Genomic DNA, 18,473 nt, shown 5'->3' on the forward strand with positions numbered 1-18,473 from the left:
GAGGAGAAACTCCTGAAGAAAGCTGAAATGAGAGAGAGAGAGAGGGGGGGGGGGGGGGGAGAGAGAGGCACAGCATTGAGGGTAGATTTTGTGTTATTGGGGTTTTTTGTTTGTTTACTGGTTTGTGTGTGTTTTGGGGGTTTTGTTTTTGTTTTTGAGAGAGAGAGAGGCAGATAGGGAAAGGGAAAGAGGTGGTGGGGGGATAGAGAATCAGAGAGAGAATCTTAAGCAGGATCCATGCTCAGTGTGGAGCCCAATGTGGAGCTGGATCCCAGAACCCTGGGATTCATGACCTGAGCTGAAATTAAGAGTCTGAGGCTCAACTGACTGAGCTACCCTGGTGCCCTGTGTTGTTTGTTTTTTAAATGAGAAAGACACCCATAGGTTGAGGATAATGTCAATAATGATGATAATAATCAATCCATTGATTAAGCTCTTATTTGTATCCTAGATACTATGCCAAATACCTCATACGTAATTATTCATGTAGTTCTCACTACAGACTTACGAAATGAGGACTGCTTGTCTTTTGGTCTTTTACAAACTAAAAAAAACTGAGGCATAGCTTGATTAAATATTACTCCAAGTTACAAAGTCAAAAAGTAATAGAGCTGAACAAAACAAAAAAGAGACAAACCAAAACACAGACTCAAATAAGAGAACTGATGGCTACCAGAGGAGAGGTGGGCAGGGAAAGGGGAAATCAGGGAACAAGAGTACACTTATAACGAGCACTGAGTAATATTTAGGATTGTCGAGTTGCTATACTGTACACCTGAAAATAATAGAACTTATACTGGAATTTAAACAAGAAAAAAAAAGTACTAGAACTGGAATTCAAATCAAAGTCCATGTGTGATGTACTTGACTACAATACTATACTGAGCCAGTTAAGAGGGAGAAATAGAGATTATAGAGGAGAGGGAGGTATAACTGATGCTCTAATGCCTAGGAAGATGTAGGAGAGTATAACACAGATGAACAGGTTTGCCTAACCAAGAGGAAATGAAGACTTCATTTTTGAGATTTGGGGGAAGAAGTTAAGGGTGGGTGTGACTATGGATAAATATATCTGTTGATGTAGATGATGAGTTCTGGTGGCCTAATTTTGTTTGGTGAATGACTTACCTCTAAGGGAAAGGTGACATTTGATGTAACAACCAAGGGGGAAAGTCAAACGAAAGGAGTGATGAGGCATTGTTGAGAGCTCAAATACATTTGGAAACAGCTTCAAATGGCGGTGTTGTTTATTTCTAGTAGAGAAAGGGAGCGGGTGAGTGGGAGGTAAGGATAGTAAGGATATTTACGCTTTCACGTTTATGCTACCACCCCCCCCAAAGCCAACTATTCATGAGGATAAGATGAAACCAATAGGTAATGTCAAAGAGGTAACAAGAATAGAGTAGGTTAATAACCATGGTCACTGTGGTTGCCCTGTAGACACCCACACAAACACCTAATTGTTTCCTCATGCTGACTCCCTTCCAGATAAGTTCACTTGGTGAAAGTTCTTACTTTCCTTGGAATGTCCTAGAATTTCCATTTTTGAAATTTTTTCCATATCATTACATGCTATCCATGAATCATGAACTCTTGTTAAACTTTCAGCTCTAGAGTAAATGTTTCCTTCCAATCTCAATTACCAACAAGGCAATTCAACAACACAAGTATCTACTGTGCAGTCATATTTATGAACTTACTGACATTCCTTATGTATACTCTTTGACAATTTGAATTGGGTCTTATGCTCTATTTCTTAGATCCTGCATTTTTAAAACATGACAAACTTGCTTTCTGTGCCTATTTGTATCATGTAGTGTGAAAATGCAACTATTTTTTCCATGTTTATAAGTGAAGGATTTCATCTACTAGAATTAAGTCTGAAGTTTCCAACCAGAGATAGACCTGCTTAAGGAAACAGCTTACACTTTCCCAGAAAGTCACTGTTTGAGGAGTATTACATCCAGATTATGAATTTTATTTTTAAGAAGGCCAAAATCCGTTCTTCACAGTTCGGTCTTTTTCTCTTTTTTAAGAGAGATTTGTTTTTAGGAGAGTAGACCAAATAAAAGATAGCTTAGCAATCCCCTTTTTAAACGTCTATGACTTAACCTTTTCCAATTTATGTAGAAACTAAAGACATATCAGATGTTTTGCCCTGCCAACTCTCTTCACAGATTCATAGGTGTCAAAGGCAATATGGCTTCTAGAATGTCAGAAACAAGTAGGAACGGAAACCTCTCTAGCTGTCCTTTCTCTGTGGTCATAAAACCCGTCAGCACATACCCCTGGCCACCCACCACCAGGCTTCCATTAACTGGTATGTTAGAAAAGAGTTAACGTAGGGAAAACACAGCTGAGTTTTCACGAAGTCTGACCTAGAATCTGTCTGTATCTGCCAGTCGGATCTGATCACGGCACACTTCAGTTTGAAATTCTGCTCTGAATCCCTATTGTTTACAGCAATAGTTTTCAAGCATGTTTTAATAACCTCTTATTATTAATAGCAATATGTACGTGTTATGGAAAATTAGAAAATACAGAAAAACAAACATAAATATATAAAACCCATACATTCTTACTACCCAAAGAACATCATTTTAACATACTAGTTCTTATTCTTCTACTTTATCGATATTCACTATTTGACGAACTATCATTATAGTCTCCTTGAATTCTTTAAATATGGCTTCCTTTCATTGTTGGGACCTATTTATAACAACTGCTTTGAAGTCTTTGTTACCCCCAACACCTGTCTCCCCCTGCCCAAAGAGTTTTTGCCTTTTTCCCCCTATTTCTTTGAGGGACTCATAATCTTTTGTCGATAATTGGACATTTTAGATAATACATTGTAACAACTCTGGTTTCTGACTCTTCCCAGGCTTCTTGTTGCTGTTATGTTTTTGTTATTATTGTTCATTTGTTTATTTGTTTAGCAACTTGGCTGGACTAATTTTGTCAAGTGTATCTCCACCTCAGTCTCTGATGTCTCTGATGTAGACATTCTTGCCCCAACCTCCTGAACAGGTCTTTAGCAACAGGAAGGTGGGGGAGATGGGCTCTTCACTGGCCACCAAGCCTGCGTGGAATAGCTCTGCCGCAACACGGACCAAGGCACCACACAGGCAGTTCATGGTTCATATGCCACCGTCTCTCTCCGTTCTTACCGAGTTTCAGATTTTGTTAAATACATACATCTAAAGTTTTTGCATGCCCAGACATCAGTTTTCAGGGACTTTAAATGGCTGTGTCAGAGAATTTTGGTAAGATTAATTAATGTTTCTTTAAGGGAGAGGATTCAAAAGCCCTTCATGTGACCATTCTGGAAGTTCCATCCCCTGGAAGTGGTGTGTAATTTCACGGAAACTATTGCAAAATACCAAAAGTAGTTAAAATGTAGTTGTTTACTAACAATAAAACTACTGAGCATAGTGTAAGTGTTATGTAATTTCTTCTGTGTCTATCTTCTCAAACTGTGAGCTACTCTAGGGCAAGACCCATGTCATATTTACTTCTGCTTCCACCATGCAGGGCAGTGGGTAAGAGGGAAAATCTTTTCAGCTCAAAACAAAACTATAAATACTATATATATATATATATATATATATTTATTTATTTATTTATTTATTTATTCTTGATACAGAGAGAGACAGAGCATGAGAGGGGGAGGGGCAGAGAGAGAGGGAGACACAGAATCTGAAGCAGGCTCCAGGCTCTGAGCTAGCTGTCAGCACACAGCCTGACACAGGGCTCGAACCCACGAACATGAGATCTGACCTGAGCTGAAGTCGGAGGCCCAACCGACTGAGCCACCCAGGCGCCCCCAATAATTGTTTTTTAAACATAGAAGTCCATAATTACCTTACCCAATGGCTTACCCAGTTGACTAATTACAAGCTGGTCCCCACATGGTCTTCATATCACACACATACACGTGCAAACACACATTCACACATTTACCCTTTAATAACTTTTTACCAGTAATTTTTCTCCATTAAGAGTGCTCCTATGCAAAGTTTTTTTTTTTTAACATATTAGATCTTAAAGACACAGTACCTATATCCTACACTGTTTTTAGGAACTAATGAAAATGCTTGAGATCTGAAGTAAATTATGTATTTGTTCAAAAATACAGAAAGAAAACTGAAGAACCAAAATAAATGTGTTTAATTGAATATCTATAAAATGTAACATTAGGTCAACCTACCAACAGCAACTCAACACTTACAAATTTACATGCAAATTATATTTAAGGTGGCATATGAATACATTTTCAGATATTTGATACAGTGAAAAGTAGAACCTCTTCAAAGGGCTTAAATATCTTGTTTACCCAGGATGGAGCTTCCTCAGAAAGTTAAAAATTGAAATACCCTGGATCAGCAATTGCACTACTAGGTATTTACCTAAAGGATACAAAATTACTAATAGCCAAAATATGGAAAGAGACTAAATGTCCATATATATACACACACATATATACATATATACACACACACATACACATACATATACATACACAATGGAATGTTACTCAGTCATAAAACAATGGAAATCTTGCCATTTGCAACTATCTGGAAGGAGCTAGAAACTATTATGCTAAGCAAAATAAGTCAGCCAGAGAAAGACAAATACCATATGATTTCACTCATATGTGGAATTGAAGAAACAAAACAAATAAGCAAAGGAAAAAGAGATTGGAAACCCAAGAAACAGACGCTTAACTACAGAGAACAAACTGATGGTCACCAGAGGGGATAAGTTTGAAAGGTGATGGGGATTAAGGAGGGCACTTGGGTTGAGCACAGGGTATTGTATGGAAGCATCGAATCACTACATTGTACACCTGAAGTTAATATTAACTAACTGGAATTTAAATTAAAAGTTTTAAGAACCCTGTTTACATATTTACCCATATGTAGAAAATGAGGATTGTGAGGATTGGAACCCAAGGCTGGTACCAGCTTGTAGGTGCCTCTCAAAAGATCCCAAACATATTCACAAAAGAGGGAGGTTTTTATAGTTCATTTAAGAACGTTTTTTCTTCCCTGATTTGGGTAGAGAGACCATAAAACCTTACTGTGGAGACCCAGACAGTTGCATTTGATCAGCCACACTTATTCATTCGCTCACGCAGCACATGTTTGCCAAGCACCTGCACTTGCCTGGGTTGCGCTGGCTGAGGATTCGGTGAGGAACAAGGTAACCCAGGCCCTGTCTTCACGGTGCTTATATACGAGTTGAGAAGGAACATTTCTTTAGTCACATATATTTATTACTGCAGATTATAATATGTCATCTGCTACTAAGTACAGTATTCTTTTGGGGTGAGTGGTGTGTGTGGGTATCTATCTTAATTTAGAAGAGAGAGAAGGCCTGATTATAGACTGACATTTAAGCTGAGGTATGAAGAAGGAGTAGAGGTGAAGTCAAGGAGAACAAGGAATGACCAGCACAGAGGCTCTAGGGAAGGAAAGAGACCTGTGCATTTACAGAAATAAAAGGCAGCCGGTGGCGAGAGCACTAAGAGCCTGAGAAGCGGGCTGGAAAAGGAGACCGGAAGGTAGCAGGGTCACACAGCGCCTCAGGGGTCACACCCAGGGTCTTTAATTCTATTCACTTGAGTTTCGAACACCCAGCATAGCAAAACCTTGTGTGATTTTTTTTTTAAGTTCTCCCTGAAAGTAGACAAACAGGGCCCTGAGTGGACACAGGGAAGGTGAGGGGGACAGTGGAGGTTTCGTTCTCATGGGATGTCACTTGGACTAGAGGGACCAGGGAGAGGAGAGGGGAATGGATGTTTCAGGAAATATTTTGGAGGTAAGAACCACAAGGCATTGATAAATACCAATCTTTCCTTTAGTTCCATTTTTTGATACTACATCAGTAGCCGCTCAGGTAAAGTCAAACCAAATACAAATATTCACAACATTATGATAAAACTTCAGTGTTCGGTATTGCGCTACAATGTCCATTACTACTTATCATCTAATTCCGAGAATTCTTCTACCCGAAATGAAAAAGGAACATATAATAGCACTTTATGTACCAAATAAACTCTCATGCTTCTTTAACAGTAGAGGCAGAGAGGCTGTGGTATAAGGGAGTGGTCATGGGTTCCCAGAGCTGGACCACTTGGATGTATATCCTGACACTGCCTTTAACTAGCTCTGTAACTTTGACACAAATCACTTAACTTTCTAAACTTTAAAATGGAGGTAATCCCTACTTCACAAAACATCTTTAACATTGAAACAGCTGATATACAACACTTGCTTGTAATACATGCTCAGCTATTACTAATAAATAAGTAATTTATTAGTTCTTGAAACTTACAGGCTGTCATAAGTTTTTAATTTACATCTATATTATTCAGGCTGTTTGCTAAGCCTAGAAATATGTTTTCTTATAATTGGAAGAATTTAACCCAATTCCTTCCCTCCATTTACAGATGAAGAAATGATAGTCTAGAGAGGTAAGAGCCTTGCCTGGGAACGGAGAGCTTACTGGAGGCAGAATAGAACTACAACTATTTTCTCCAAACAAGTGTTTTTGTAATATACCACCCTGCCTGGTGTGTTTCCTCTCTAATGTTAACTGGAAAGTTCTTGTTAGATATCCATATATCCACTTTATCTTTGCCTTAAGCATAAGGAGGGTGATGCCTAATCATGACCTTGTGTTCTCTTTGCTAGTTACATGCTATGGGAAAACTTCCTGGAACCAGAATGGCAGAGTTAAAAGCCAAGTACACCTTGCTACATGATACCGTGATAAGGTATGCCATTTGCAGATGTGGAGACATCTTTTATCATATTTATATTTCTTTTTTGTGATGGGATCTAACTTGGTTTTTATTCTTGAAAAAGCAAGCCTTGAGGCAAAGATTTGATTTCAAGTAGTTTGGGAAGTGATACCAGAAATTATGTTGGGAGAATGGGGAAGTGAGATGGGGAAGGGAGGAATCCAGCCAAGGGTGTGTTAATCTGCAGGTTAACACTGTGGCCAACTGGTGCTCGCTCTCACCGGGGACCCTCTGAGCGTGTAGAGCACAACTCGGAACTTTCCCACTGAAGAGCAAGAAAACTGGGATATTTGTCCACTAATTACCATCCATTGTTGATTGAGGATTGCTCCTAGGGAGAGGGGCCCCCAGCACGTCTAGCATGCCCTTTGAGAAGCCAAGTTGCTATGGCTAGAGTCTCAGGCAGAAGCACACATGTCTGTCGGTCCTAACTGTCCACCAAAGCTACAGATGACCCCCAGAGTGGGCCAAAGGGATTTGGTGGAGCACTGACATTACTCAGGACAGTCCTGTAGCGTTCTGTGCTCCCCACCTATTCCTAACACACTAGCACAACCCAGGCTACATCTGCTCAAACTTCCGATTTCTCACCTCTTCCCCCTACCCTAGGCTACTCTCCTTATCCTAGTCACAATCAGCAGCAAGTGAGAAAAACAGGCTTCCACAGGACACCTCCACAAAGCTTCCTAAGCACCTGCTATCAGCCAGTGGAAATCAAGGGGGAAGAAGAGTGAAGAAAGAAGCGAAATCCTGTCCTGCTGCTACTTCTTACTACTCCCCAGCCTTGTTCTTCCCTTTCGCCATAACCACCTGCCTCATATCCTGGCATGGTGTCTTCATCAAAAGCCAAGGAAAGGCAGCAGTATACAGAAACTCCCTCCTGTTATTCCCCATCCCTCCTGTCCCCCAGTCTCCAAACATTACCCCTACTTCTTTTCCTGGCCAGAGTCATTTGGCTCCTTTGAGGAAGGGAGCATGAGGCAAAAGTGAAGCACCAAGAAAACAGAGTTCCATCTCTGCACCCTTCACTTCCACCCCATCTGGGTTCCTAACAACCCTCCATCTCTGGCTCCTTGTCCTCCTCCTCCTCTTCCTCCTCCTCCTCCTCCTCTTCCTCCTCCTCTGTGCCAGCCTCAAGCTAACTCCTCACACTCATCCCATCATTTCCCACAATTGGCCCCCAAGTGTAGACACAAAGTTCTCAAGGCACAGGAACTTGGGGGATTTAGATGGAAAGTCTGGGTAATCTTTTTCAACATACTTTACAATGCTTATTTGTGTGTGGGGGCGGGGGGAGGAATCCATGCAGTTCTCAGGACATCCCTCCAAGGCTCTTTGCTGATATGAGTCCTACTGCAGCACTTCTCACCCTCTCATCCAGAGCCCAGCCCAGAGAGCCTTGTGGGGTGCTGATTCAGCTTCCTCCTTGCCCAGGCCCCCATGACAGACAGCCATGTAGGACCAAGGCTATGGCCTTGGTTTTTTCTTCCTACTTCCAGGTTATGTTGCAAAACTGTTACTTCCTTCTGCTACCCGCATCTTACCTCCTCTTGACCCTTTAGTTCCCTCTCTCGTGATTACAAACACCCACCACCCTCTCCCATTCCTCCTGCCTGAGGAGGAGGAGAAAGGCATGAAGACACCGACTCCATTCTTCTGCTGAGGCTGTGGCAGAGCACACAGAGCCTGGAAATGCTGAACTGAAACTCAATGAGTTTTGCATAGGAACCACGTTATAAAAGTTGTTTGGTTCCCTTGTGCTGACACTGTAGTCCAAGTCCATGTGGGCGAATTACCACTTGTGTTCTGGCTGGAGCCCTCACCACCTTGTCCACCTTCTTTCTGGGGTAAATCAAGTACCACCGCACAAGCCAACAACCTTCACAGTCCCACAGTTCATGTTAAAGAGATCAGGCCACTTTGGATTTACCAAGTATATTAATATGCAAGGAAACCGAATTGTAAGAAATAATTCCAGCTTTCATTAACAGAAATAGATGTGTAATCACTGTAGCTGTGTTGGTAACTATCATAGTGCCTGGGACATAGTATATCCCGGTAAATGTTTCACTGGATGCTATTGAGCAAATGACACATTAATGTTAGAGGAAATGGGTAGAGCAGGTACCTTCAGTTGAGACAGCCCCTGTCAAGTCATTGGGCATCTCTGCAAATGAGGAGAAGCCTGAAGAATCCTCCTGGCAGGGATCCTGGCTGGCGTTGCACCACAGAGGCCTGCTGGCTTTAAAACTGGAAATGGTTTTAAATGGTCCAGACAGGAGAGGTAGCTAATGTGAGGCAGCTCGGTTTTGAGGAGGCATGAATCAAGTCTGCTGGGAAGGCTGCAGCTGATACTAGCTTGTAGCACAGATTAATGAGTTTCAGAAGATTTCCCCAAGTTCAATTTCTGTGTCCATTCAAATCTGCTTCTTGCCAGATATTTAACCCTTTTTCCTATATAGGGACAAGACCTAGGTAGGAAAGCCCCCTCAACTGTGACATTCAAGTTGACTCTAGCTAGACATTAAAGATGGGGTCATAAATCTGTAAGGTAGTTCATGTCCGTAATTTTATAGGAAAATTTTTCTTCCAAGTTTCTTGGTAAAGTGTCACTAGAAAACTTTGTTGTTTCTTTGTTAAGGAAGAAAAGAATTTCCTACAGTCAGGTCAAAGAATTCAGGAACGAGAGCCAGCATCGCTGGGGCAGTGGAAGGGAGGACCCACCTTTCTCCTTATTACCTATCCCCGGCCCTTCGCCCCAGTCTGGGAAGTCCGGATTATTCTTCAAAGCCAAATAAAAATACCATATTCCCATCCAACTCCATGCTTTCTCTGTGTTGCTCGCCATCTTGGTCTACACACCAGCGGTAGTATGTCAGCTGGTGCCCCAACTCTCCATTCCGTCTGTTCCACTTGCTAGACTGTGGGCTCCTACCACCTCTAATACCTAGTATAATACTTAGTACAAACATATTACTGAATTGAATTGAACCGAGGAATGGAAGGAACCAGGAGCTGTTTGAACATGCTCCCTCCTCTCCTTGCTAGATTCCCATGGGAGTTACGATGGGTGTTAAAAGTACACCTTTCTCATTAACTGAATCTCTGTTTCACGGCATCCAGCACACAGGAGTCAGAGGTCCAGCTGCTCCAGGATGCCAAACGTTTCACTAAGCAAATACAACAGCAGCAAATTCACCTGCAACAAGCTGATAATTTTCCTGAGGCCTTCACCACCGAGGTCTCTAAAATGAGACAACAACTTCTCAAGTATCAAAATGAATATAATGCAGTGAAGGAAAGAGAGTTCCATAACCAGTACAGATTAAATAGGTAAGTGCTCAATTCTCTCAAGCACACTGAAAGTAGGCATGAGCAGAGCTCTTTCTACATAAATAAAGTCATAAAAATTAGCCTAAATTAGGAAGGAACTTGAGGCACAGTGAGTATAAGATGGCAATGTTAAGATGATCACAAGCCTAGCTCTTTCCTTGATTGCCTAGAACGGGCCATCCCCGAACAAGGAGGTTACACAGCTTCTAGAAAAAATTTCAGGTGCCAGGGAGACGTGCTCAGGAGGAGAGCTCTACTGTGTTTCCTTGTGTCCAGAAAGTCATAAGCATTGGAAGCTGCAGCCAAAGAACACACCACATGGAGCAAAGATTCAGCACACACCCTCGCCCTCTCTGGCCCTGATGGGAGCCCCATCATTTTGGCAGGACCAGCCCACAGGGCTGCATGGCGGATGCCCCACGTGCACTTTGCAGACAAACTTGTGTGAGCAGAGAGTCCCATCTGGCTCACTCTATTTTTCTAATACAGGAACACAGACCACATGTTCAACCTTGTTCTCCTGAACTAGCCCTCAGGATCAAGAAAGTAATACCCTTTTGGAAGACATAGGTACTTATCCAGATCTGGAGGATGCCATTCAGTGAGCTAATGTAGAAATGTACTGCTAGAAAGGCAAACAGTATTTCCAAAATCTGTAACATTTCTCCCTGGAGGGAGTAGCAAGTCAGTGGAAGAGTTTGTTCAGCAAATCACACTGTTTAGATTGAATTTCAAAATGATTACAGTCCACGTTTTGTGCTGCGGTGTGCTGGATGCTGTGGCTGGGCACTGAAGAGAAAGCCAAATAATCACTCCTGAATTTGTTACCTTTTAAGGTACAAACTTTCCTCTGGCTGTTTTTAAGAATCTCGGCAGATTTCCAACAGAGAAAATATAAGTCGTTTCTGCCGAGAGATAAGCAATTATTTCAGTGACTTTCTGAGGACTCGGTAAGCCCTGGGTTTTGAACCTTCTCTCTGGGTCCTATCTTTTGGCCTGGGGGCCAAAGAAGGCTAGCTTCATCAGAAGAATTACATTCAGGGCAAAAAATATCTGAGTTCTCTTTTGTCTTTCAATCTAAACTTGTTTCAGGCTCACAGCGAGATCTAGAAAAAGAAAGACTCGCTATTTCTGTGCTCTGTAAGCACTCTTTCAGTTGAGAAAATAATGAAATTAAAACAATTGGTGGTTGTTCATTAGTATTGAAAATAAGAATGCTTGACATTTCCATGAAAGGGTAAGGGGAACATAAGTCAGTTGATATTTAAGTTGTTTAAAATTTCCAAGTACTCCTGCCAAGGAAAAACCCAGCAACAACCAGAACTCTTGCCTTTTAGGTATAGACAGGCAAATTGTTCGCTGAGTTGCCTGGGGTATGGAGGGGACCACGCATGGGGACCTAGAGTGAACAAGAATATTCAGAACTCACATTTGCAGAAATGTTTACTGTGTATTGTTTTTGGATTTGCAACACATAATACTTTGAGCTTGAGCAGACCTCCTCACATCTCAAGTATTAGCACCTCAAGTATTAACAAACTTATTTTCATAAAAATAATGGTGATTCCAAAAGGAATACCAGGAAAGAATTATAGGCTGTGTATATCACTGACTTTAACATATTTCATATTACATTGTATTACATAATACATATTAATATTATAAAAACAAATTCACTCAACACTCTCTCCCTAGCAAAAAAGTAGATATTTCCATCCCCACCTAAAAATGAAGAAAATAAGCCCGTGAGAGAAAACCATTCATTCAAATATACAGATCATGTTTTTCAGATCAGCACAACAAACTCATTTTATTCAGTGTCTAAATAATAGAAGCCCTAATAACTAGCACCCCTCCACCCCAATATCTTTAGGAACTTCTGAATCATTGGCAGCTATGAAGAATAATTTACTGTTCAAATGCTCTAGAGAGTAAAATTTTACTCTATAATTTGATCGGCTTTTCTCATGGTTTCACATAATGTAAACTCTTTAATAAATGCTAATGGTAAGTTACAATTGAATCTGTTACCATAGCTTTGTTTTTGAGATTAATACTCATTGACCTCTCGAATATGCAGTTTAGGAAAAAATATGTAACCTCCAGAGCACCTGGGTGGCTCAGTTGGTTGAGCATCTGACTTCAGTTCAGGTCATGATCTCACAGTTCATGGGTTTGAGCCCTGCATCAGGCTCTGTGCTGACAGCATGAAGCCTAGGCCCTGCTTCAGATTCTGTGTCTCCGTCTCTTTCTGCTCCTCCCTCACTAGTTCTCTCTTTCTCTGTCTCTCTCTCTCAAAAATAAATAAATATTTTAAAAATGTAACCTTAAGTAAGCTCAATAAATATAAATAAATAATGAAGTAATTAAATACTACTGAGAACTTTAAAAAATTTAATGTATATTTATTTATTTTGAGAGAGAGAGAATGCACACGTGTGGGGGAGGGTCAGAGAGAGAGGGACTGAGAATCTCAAGCAGGCCCCAGGCTCTCAATGCAGAGCCAGGCTCGGGGCTCAGGCCCACCAACCATGAGATCACGAACTGAGCCAAAATCAAGAGTTGGACCGACGCTTAACTGACTGAGCCACCCAGGCACCCTGAGAACTTATTTTTGAAAGTAATAGAAGTCGTTAACTTTCTAAAAACAGTCTCTGAAAAGATTTTCCAATATTCTTTTCAACCTTTTCCTTACCTTCACTTTGTTACCTTTTGGGGCTTCCCTGCTTTCTAATAATTCCTCAGACTTGGACAGCAAGTGAATTGTGTCTCTCATGCTAAATCTGATGCATTCTGACAAGTCTTGGCCAAGTACGGAAACAAGGCCACAGTCAGTTATTGCTGTCTGTCGCAGGCAGAGACATGGAGAGTTGGGGGCACTCATGCTGCTTATGTGCAGGACTATACCAATGTGACCCTGCTTAGTGACCACTTATTCTTCCAAGCTGGTCCCTGCCATCCCTGTGGTGTCATCTGGGCTTGGTAGTCGTTTGCCATTCTTAGTCCAGTAGTAACAGCAAAGTTGGAAGCGAGAGACAAAAAGATCCAGCAAGAAAGGAACAGAGGGATTATTGTAGCAAAGCATCTGGAATTCCAGAGCGTTAGCTAGGACAGCGGGGTACACAGGTCATCAGGATTAGTAGTAAGGAAAAATTCACCGCTGGAATAGGTTTTACTCCTGAACACTTTTCAAATCTCTCCTGCTCTCCTTGTGGAGACACAAAGCAGAATAAGCTTACAACAGGTTTTACAGGGTGTAAATATAACTAAGAGAGAAGGACCTCAGAAACTTGATTGAAAGGTAAATCCAACCCTAAAACCAATGATTCCCATTTCTGTCCAAGCCTTCTCACTCAAGGCAGCATTTGCAGTTTTTACAAGATCCCAACATACTTCTGAGAAATGTCAGAATTTAAGAACTCTTGGCTCCGAAAGTAGCTCTCATCCCTGACTACAAGGTTAGAATCCACCTGAGTCTTTGGTCAGTGATCACCAGTCTGTGCTTAAATACCTTCTTTAAACACCTGACCGGAGTGCATAGTCTCCCATAGCAGCCCGTTCCAACTTCGGAACAGCCTGATTTTCTGTTTATGGCTTGTACTGGTTCAAAAATCTATCTCTTGCAACTTCCACCGCTAGTTCTACTACTGATGGTGAAAGATGGCCCTTGCACGTGGCCACACACACAGGGTTTCCTTTCTTCACTCACAAGTCCTGTGAGGACATGGCTTCAGTTAGGACTCTCTTGCTGCAGAAAAAAAATGAACCCTATAGAGCTTTGACACTGAAGCACCCCTTAGTCAGGAGAGCTGAAAATGTCAGACAGATTTAAATTTTTATGTCACTTTAAAAGGTTAGGAGTTGATATATGTCGAGAGGCACAAAAGTATTTTTTCTTTATCTCAGTAATGCCGTGCAAAAAGGAGAATCCAGAAGAAGGGGGTAAAAGACATAATGCACAAGGATATTTATTACATGATTACTTTTAAGAGTAAAAAAAAAACTGAAAGCAATCTAAATTCTAAAAATAGTGGAATATTTAAATAATAATGTGTTCCACAGGCAGGCAGCTGGATACTAAAAAGCACCCTGGAGTCAGAACTCTATTTCTAAGTTTGAATTCAGTTCAGCTTTGACTGTGGAAAAGGTGCTTAACTCCTCAGTTTCTTCACTTGTACAATGAAGATAACAATACCTATTGTAGTAAGTTCTAAAGTTTAGAAATGATGCATGTAAATTACCTGATATAGATTCAATAAAAGATAGATGATATTTTGGATTATTTTATTATGCTACATTCACCCACAATGAAATCTTGAAACTAACTATTAAATTAATTATTAATTACAAAGTCTGTTTTGCCGTTAGGAAGCTATTTTAATTACATGTTAGGTAAAAATGGATTCAATCATATATACACATTTTATGGAATTTTATTAAAAGATACAAGGAAAATGAAACTGATCAACTGTGATGGGATGGGATTATGAATGACAGATTTCTTTATAAATTAAAAAATACATACTTTTAAAGGAAAAAAGTCAGTTTTTCTTAATAAAGAACACATGATATAAATGTAATTAGTTTCGAATGTCCTGAAGAACTAGTCGTCTTATGTTTTTTTAAAGAAAATTATTTTATATTTACTTAAAGGAAAGACTGTGAGTCTTCTCTTGTGGGAAAGCTTCCAATCACCATTTTTCCAACTCAGGGACACTAAGGTGGCCTTTACAACCAAAATATGGCAGCACACTACCACCCCCTGGTGGCAGACTGGGTGAGGTGTAGGATCAATAGGAGGTTGGAAGTTAAATATTGCCAATGTGTATGCAAGCTCTAACAGCAAAGGCATTAAGTATTCAAAACTCTGAAAGTTCAACTTCAACTTGTGTCCCAGATGGCTAACCTACATTAAATTCCATGTGGCACATACTTAGTACACTAACCTTAATTTACATTATTGAAAATAAAATTCATAAGAATAAACACTGGTGTGCATGCATCTTTCACTCCCAAGTTCCCAGACCTACTTGCTAGTGAGATCTGCTTATTTGATGGAGCCTGTGGACGTTATTGCAGTAATCCAGGCACGCACTGGTTTGGTGCAAGTAGTAGAAAAAGAAAGAAAAGACCCAGAGCCTGCCTGGAAGGAGTCAGAGTCCGGGGGTGGGGAGGGCCGGCTACCAAGTAGCTATAATGTGCTAAGATAACTGTTCTAGTGGGTGGGTGTACACCGTGTTGCGGGAAGACTGGGAGGAAGCGCCTAAGTGGGAGTCACTGAAGCCATTGTAAAGAATGGACACCAGGTTCCCTGGCAAACAAACACAGGAAGGCATTCTAAGAGAAAACAGAAAGTTATGACTGCAGAAATAGCTTACTCGTTAGTACTTTGTCAAACTTGTTGGGTTTTTTGTTTTGTTTTGTTTTGTTTTACAGCCTAACAGAAGAAAAAAACCTCATAATAAAGGAATTTGAGAAGATACCTAAGCCAGGAGTAAGTCTTGGATAGTCTACAGTTTGTTAATACAGCTGGATTCAAATATTCCTTTTGATAAATATTAATGTTTATCACAACAACCATACCCTGGGATATTTGAAAGATACAAAAGTCTTAGTTATGGATAATGCTGAAAGGAATAACTTCTGGAATAAACACAGTGATGCCTATTATAGGCTTAGCTATTTGGCATCTAATTTAGGCTGTGTTTAGTTGGACAATATCTGCTTTGTTTTTAGAAAAAAACCAGGGGGTTCTGTGGTTGGAACTTAAAAACATTATTTTTGCACAGCTATTACCCTCAGAGCTTTTTGAACATCTTACGCTTATTATAAGACATTTTTATAACGGAGATGTACCACTGATCTATTCCTGCATAACAAACTGCCTCAAAACTTAGTGGCTTAAAACAGCCAATATTCCTTATTTTTCACAGAGGTTTTCTGGTCTGAGCTGGTTCGGCTGGGGCTGGGTGGTCTAAGATGGCTTCATTCATGTGTCAGCCAGTTGGCAGGCTGCTGGTCTAAGATCCCATGTCACCAGCTCATCACAGAGTGGCGGAAGGGTTTCCAGCCTCAAGAAAGAGACAAACAGCCTCCAGGGATGGCAGACCCCAATGCATGAGACTTTTCAAGCCTCTGCTGTTGGTCAAAGCAAATCACCTGGCGAAGACTAGAACCGAGGGGTAGAGAGGTGGGCTCTACTTCTTTATGAAAAGAATGACAAACGCCTACAGGAACAAGAGGAACTGGAGTCCATTTTTGTGAGATCACATTTTTTGTGATCTATCATACAACGTAAAGAGAAATTCATTACACTTTGCACTGTTACCCCCTCTGAATGGTTATGTTTCAGAAGCATGTTGTTGGTGTTTTAATTCCAAGGCACAGAAACCTGTTTTTAGCATAGAGAAAAATACTACTTTTTTTACATGTGTGTGTGTATGAATATAAATATGTACATACACGATGCAGTGTATAACCTATACATTATTGTATATAAGTATAGTATGTTACACAAGTAATTAACTATCATTTACCACACAGAGTCATGGGAGAAGGCATGTTGGATTTTAGTTCCAGGTCATAGGGTCACCAGTTTTATCCTCTCCCAGCAGCACTGGAGGACAGAGATATGCAGAAAGCCTAGGACAGGCTAAATGGATCCATTCACTCAGTCATTAATAATATGTAGATTTTCTGAGCATGAGGCTTCTCTCCTCCCATAAGTCGACCACTCCCCAAATAATCAGGGAAGGGAACAAAGATGTGTTAGGAGCCTGGGGTAGAGGCCCTTTGGGGAAATATGAATGAGTTAGAAAGAGGAGGATGAAGGAGCACAAAGGTTGGGTTTTCCAAATATGAACTCCCTAGTCTTTAATTCTCATGTGGGATTCAGGTGTACCAGAGCCCAATAGTCAATGATGGCTTGTACCTGATGTCAAATCACAAAGCTACTAGAAAATGGGCTGGAAATTTTCACCCATGCTTTTTGGGTATGAAATAAAAATTAACTCAGAAAAAGGACACATTGAAAATACAAGATAGAGGGGCATCTGATTAGCTCAGTTGGAAGAGCATGTGACTCTTCATCTCAGGGTTATGAGTTCAAGCCCCATGTTGGGATCTAATCTACATTAGATTAGAGTTTGAATCTAATGTAAAGAGTTTAATACATGAAGTACAACTGTCACGGCTTGATTGAAGTGGTCAGAAATCATTATTGTGTTTAGCTTTGTAAGAAATCATTTATGAAGCTCAAAACAAATATCAAAATGCTGAGGAGAATGATTTTTAGTTTGACTTTTAGGTACACAGATACTTGACTTGCTCAGGCTTTATATAACCTGATAATTTTTCTGACTTTTAAGGAAATGGAGAAGAAGATGAGAATATTGAGAGAAAGCACTGAAGAATTACGTAAGGAAATAATGCAGAAGAAAATAGAAATTAAAAATTTACGGGAAGATTTGGCATCTAAGCAAAAGCAATTACTAAAGGAGCAGAAGGAACTAGAAGAACTGCTGGAATATCAGGTCAACCTAAAGGTGTGCTACTTACATAAACAGTTAAACATTGGGCCTGCGTGCACAGAAAATGCATGGTTATCAAGACTAACTGTACAGGTTTGACAGAGAGGGGTAGCATCACACAAACTGAAATGTTCAACATCGCAAATGATCCAATCAAACCAAACCTGGGCCCTGGGAATTCACAAAAGACTCAAGAGCATTTGATAGGATCCCTCTAATTTGGAGCTCTGACCTAGAAAAAAAAACCTCACCAAGCATTTTTTTCTACATTAGAATTGGGTGTCACAAACACAATGACTTCTTTGAAGAGCAACCAAATATCCTAACCTCATCCGTATATTTGTATAACTTTATCCTATCTGTGATTCCACTTTGCTGCTTCCTTCTCCCCGTCAAAGTGACTAAGGCTTTGTTTATGCATTTATGTTTTAAGAAATAATTAAAATTAATTTCATTTAAAAATATATATATCTCTAAAAACAATTTAAATAACCTAGAATGATTTTATTTTTAAATGTTTATTTCTTTATTTTTTTAATGTTTTGTTTATTTTTGAGAGAGAGAAAGAGAGAGACAGCATGAGCACGGGAGGGTCAGAGAGAGAGGGAGACACAGAATTCGAAGCAGGTACCAGGCTCTGAGCTGTCAGCACAGAGCCCGACACGAGGCTAGAACCCACCAACCGTGAGATCATAACCTGAGCCAAAGTCAGACACTTAACCGATGGAGCCACCCAGGAACCCCAATATTTATTTATTTTTGAGAGAGAAAGAAAGCATGTGTAAGGGAGGGAGGGGCAGAAAGAG

General features: G+C 40.4%; 1 protein-coding gene across 1 annotated transcript in view; it reads left to right on the forward strand.

Moving 5' to 3' along the window:
• CCDC146 (coiled-coil domain containing 146) overlaps positions 1-18,473 on the forward strand; it is a 111,421-nt gene that overhangs the window by 66,086 nt on the left and 26,862 nt on the right. The window contains exons 3-6 of the mRNA XM_029927881.1: positions 6,696-6,778; positions 9,929-10,138; positions 15,575-15,632; positions 17,506-17,682. Coding sequence (XP_029783741.1) covers positions 6,696-6,778; positions 9,929-10,138; positions 15,575-15,632; positions 17,506-17,682 — 528 coding nt within the window. The remainder of the gene's footprint in view (positions 1-6,695; positions 6,779-9,928; positions 10,139-15,574; positions 15,633-17,505; positions 17,683-18,473) is intronic.

Source organism: Suricata suricatta, chromosome 2 (assembly GCF_006229205.1).
Source record: "Suricata suricatta isolate VVHF042 chromosome 2, meerkat_22Aug2017_6uvM2_HiC, whole genome shotgun sequence".
NCBI classification, from domain to species: domain Eukaryota; kingdom Metazoa; phylum Chordata; class Mammalia; order Carnivora; family Herpestidae; genus Suricata; species Suricata suricatta.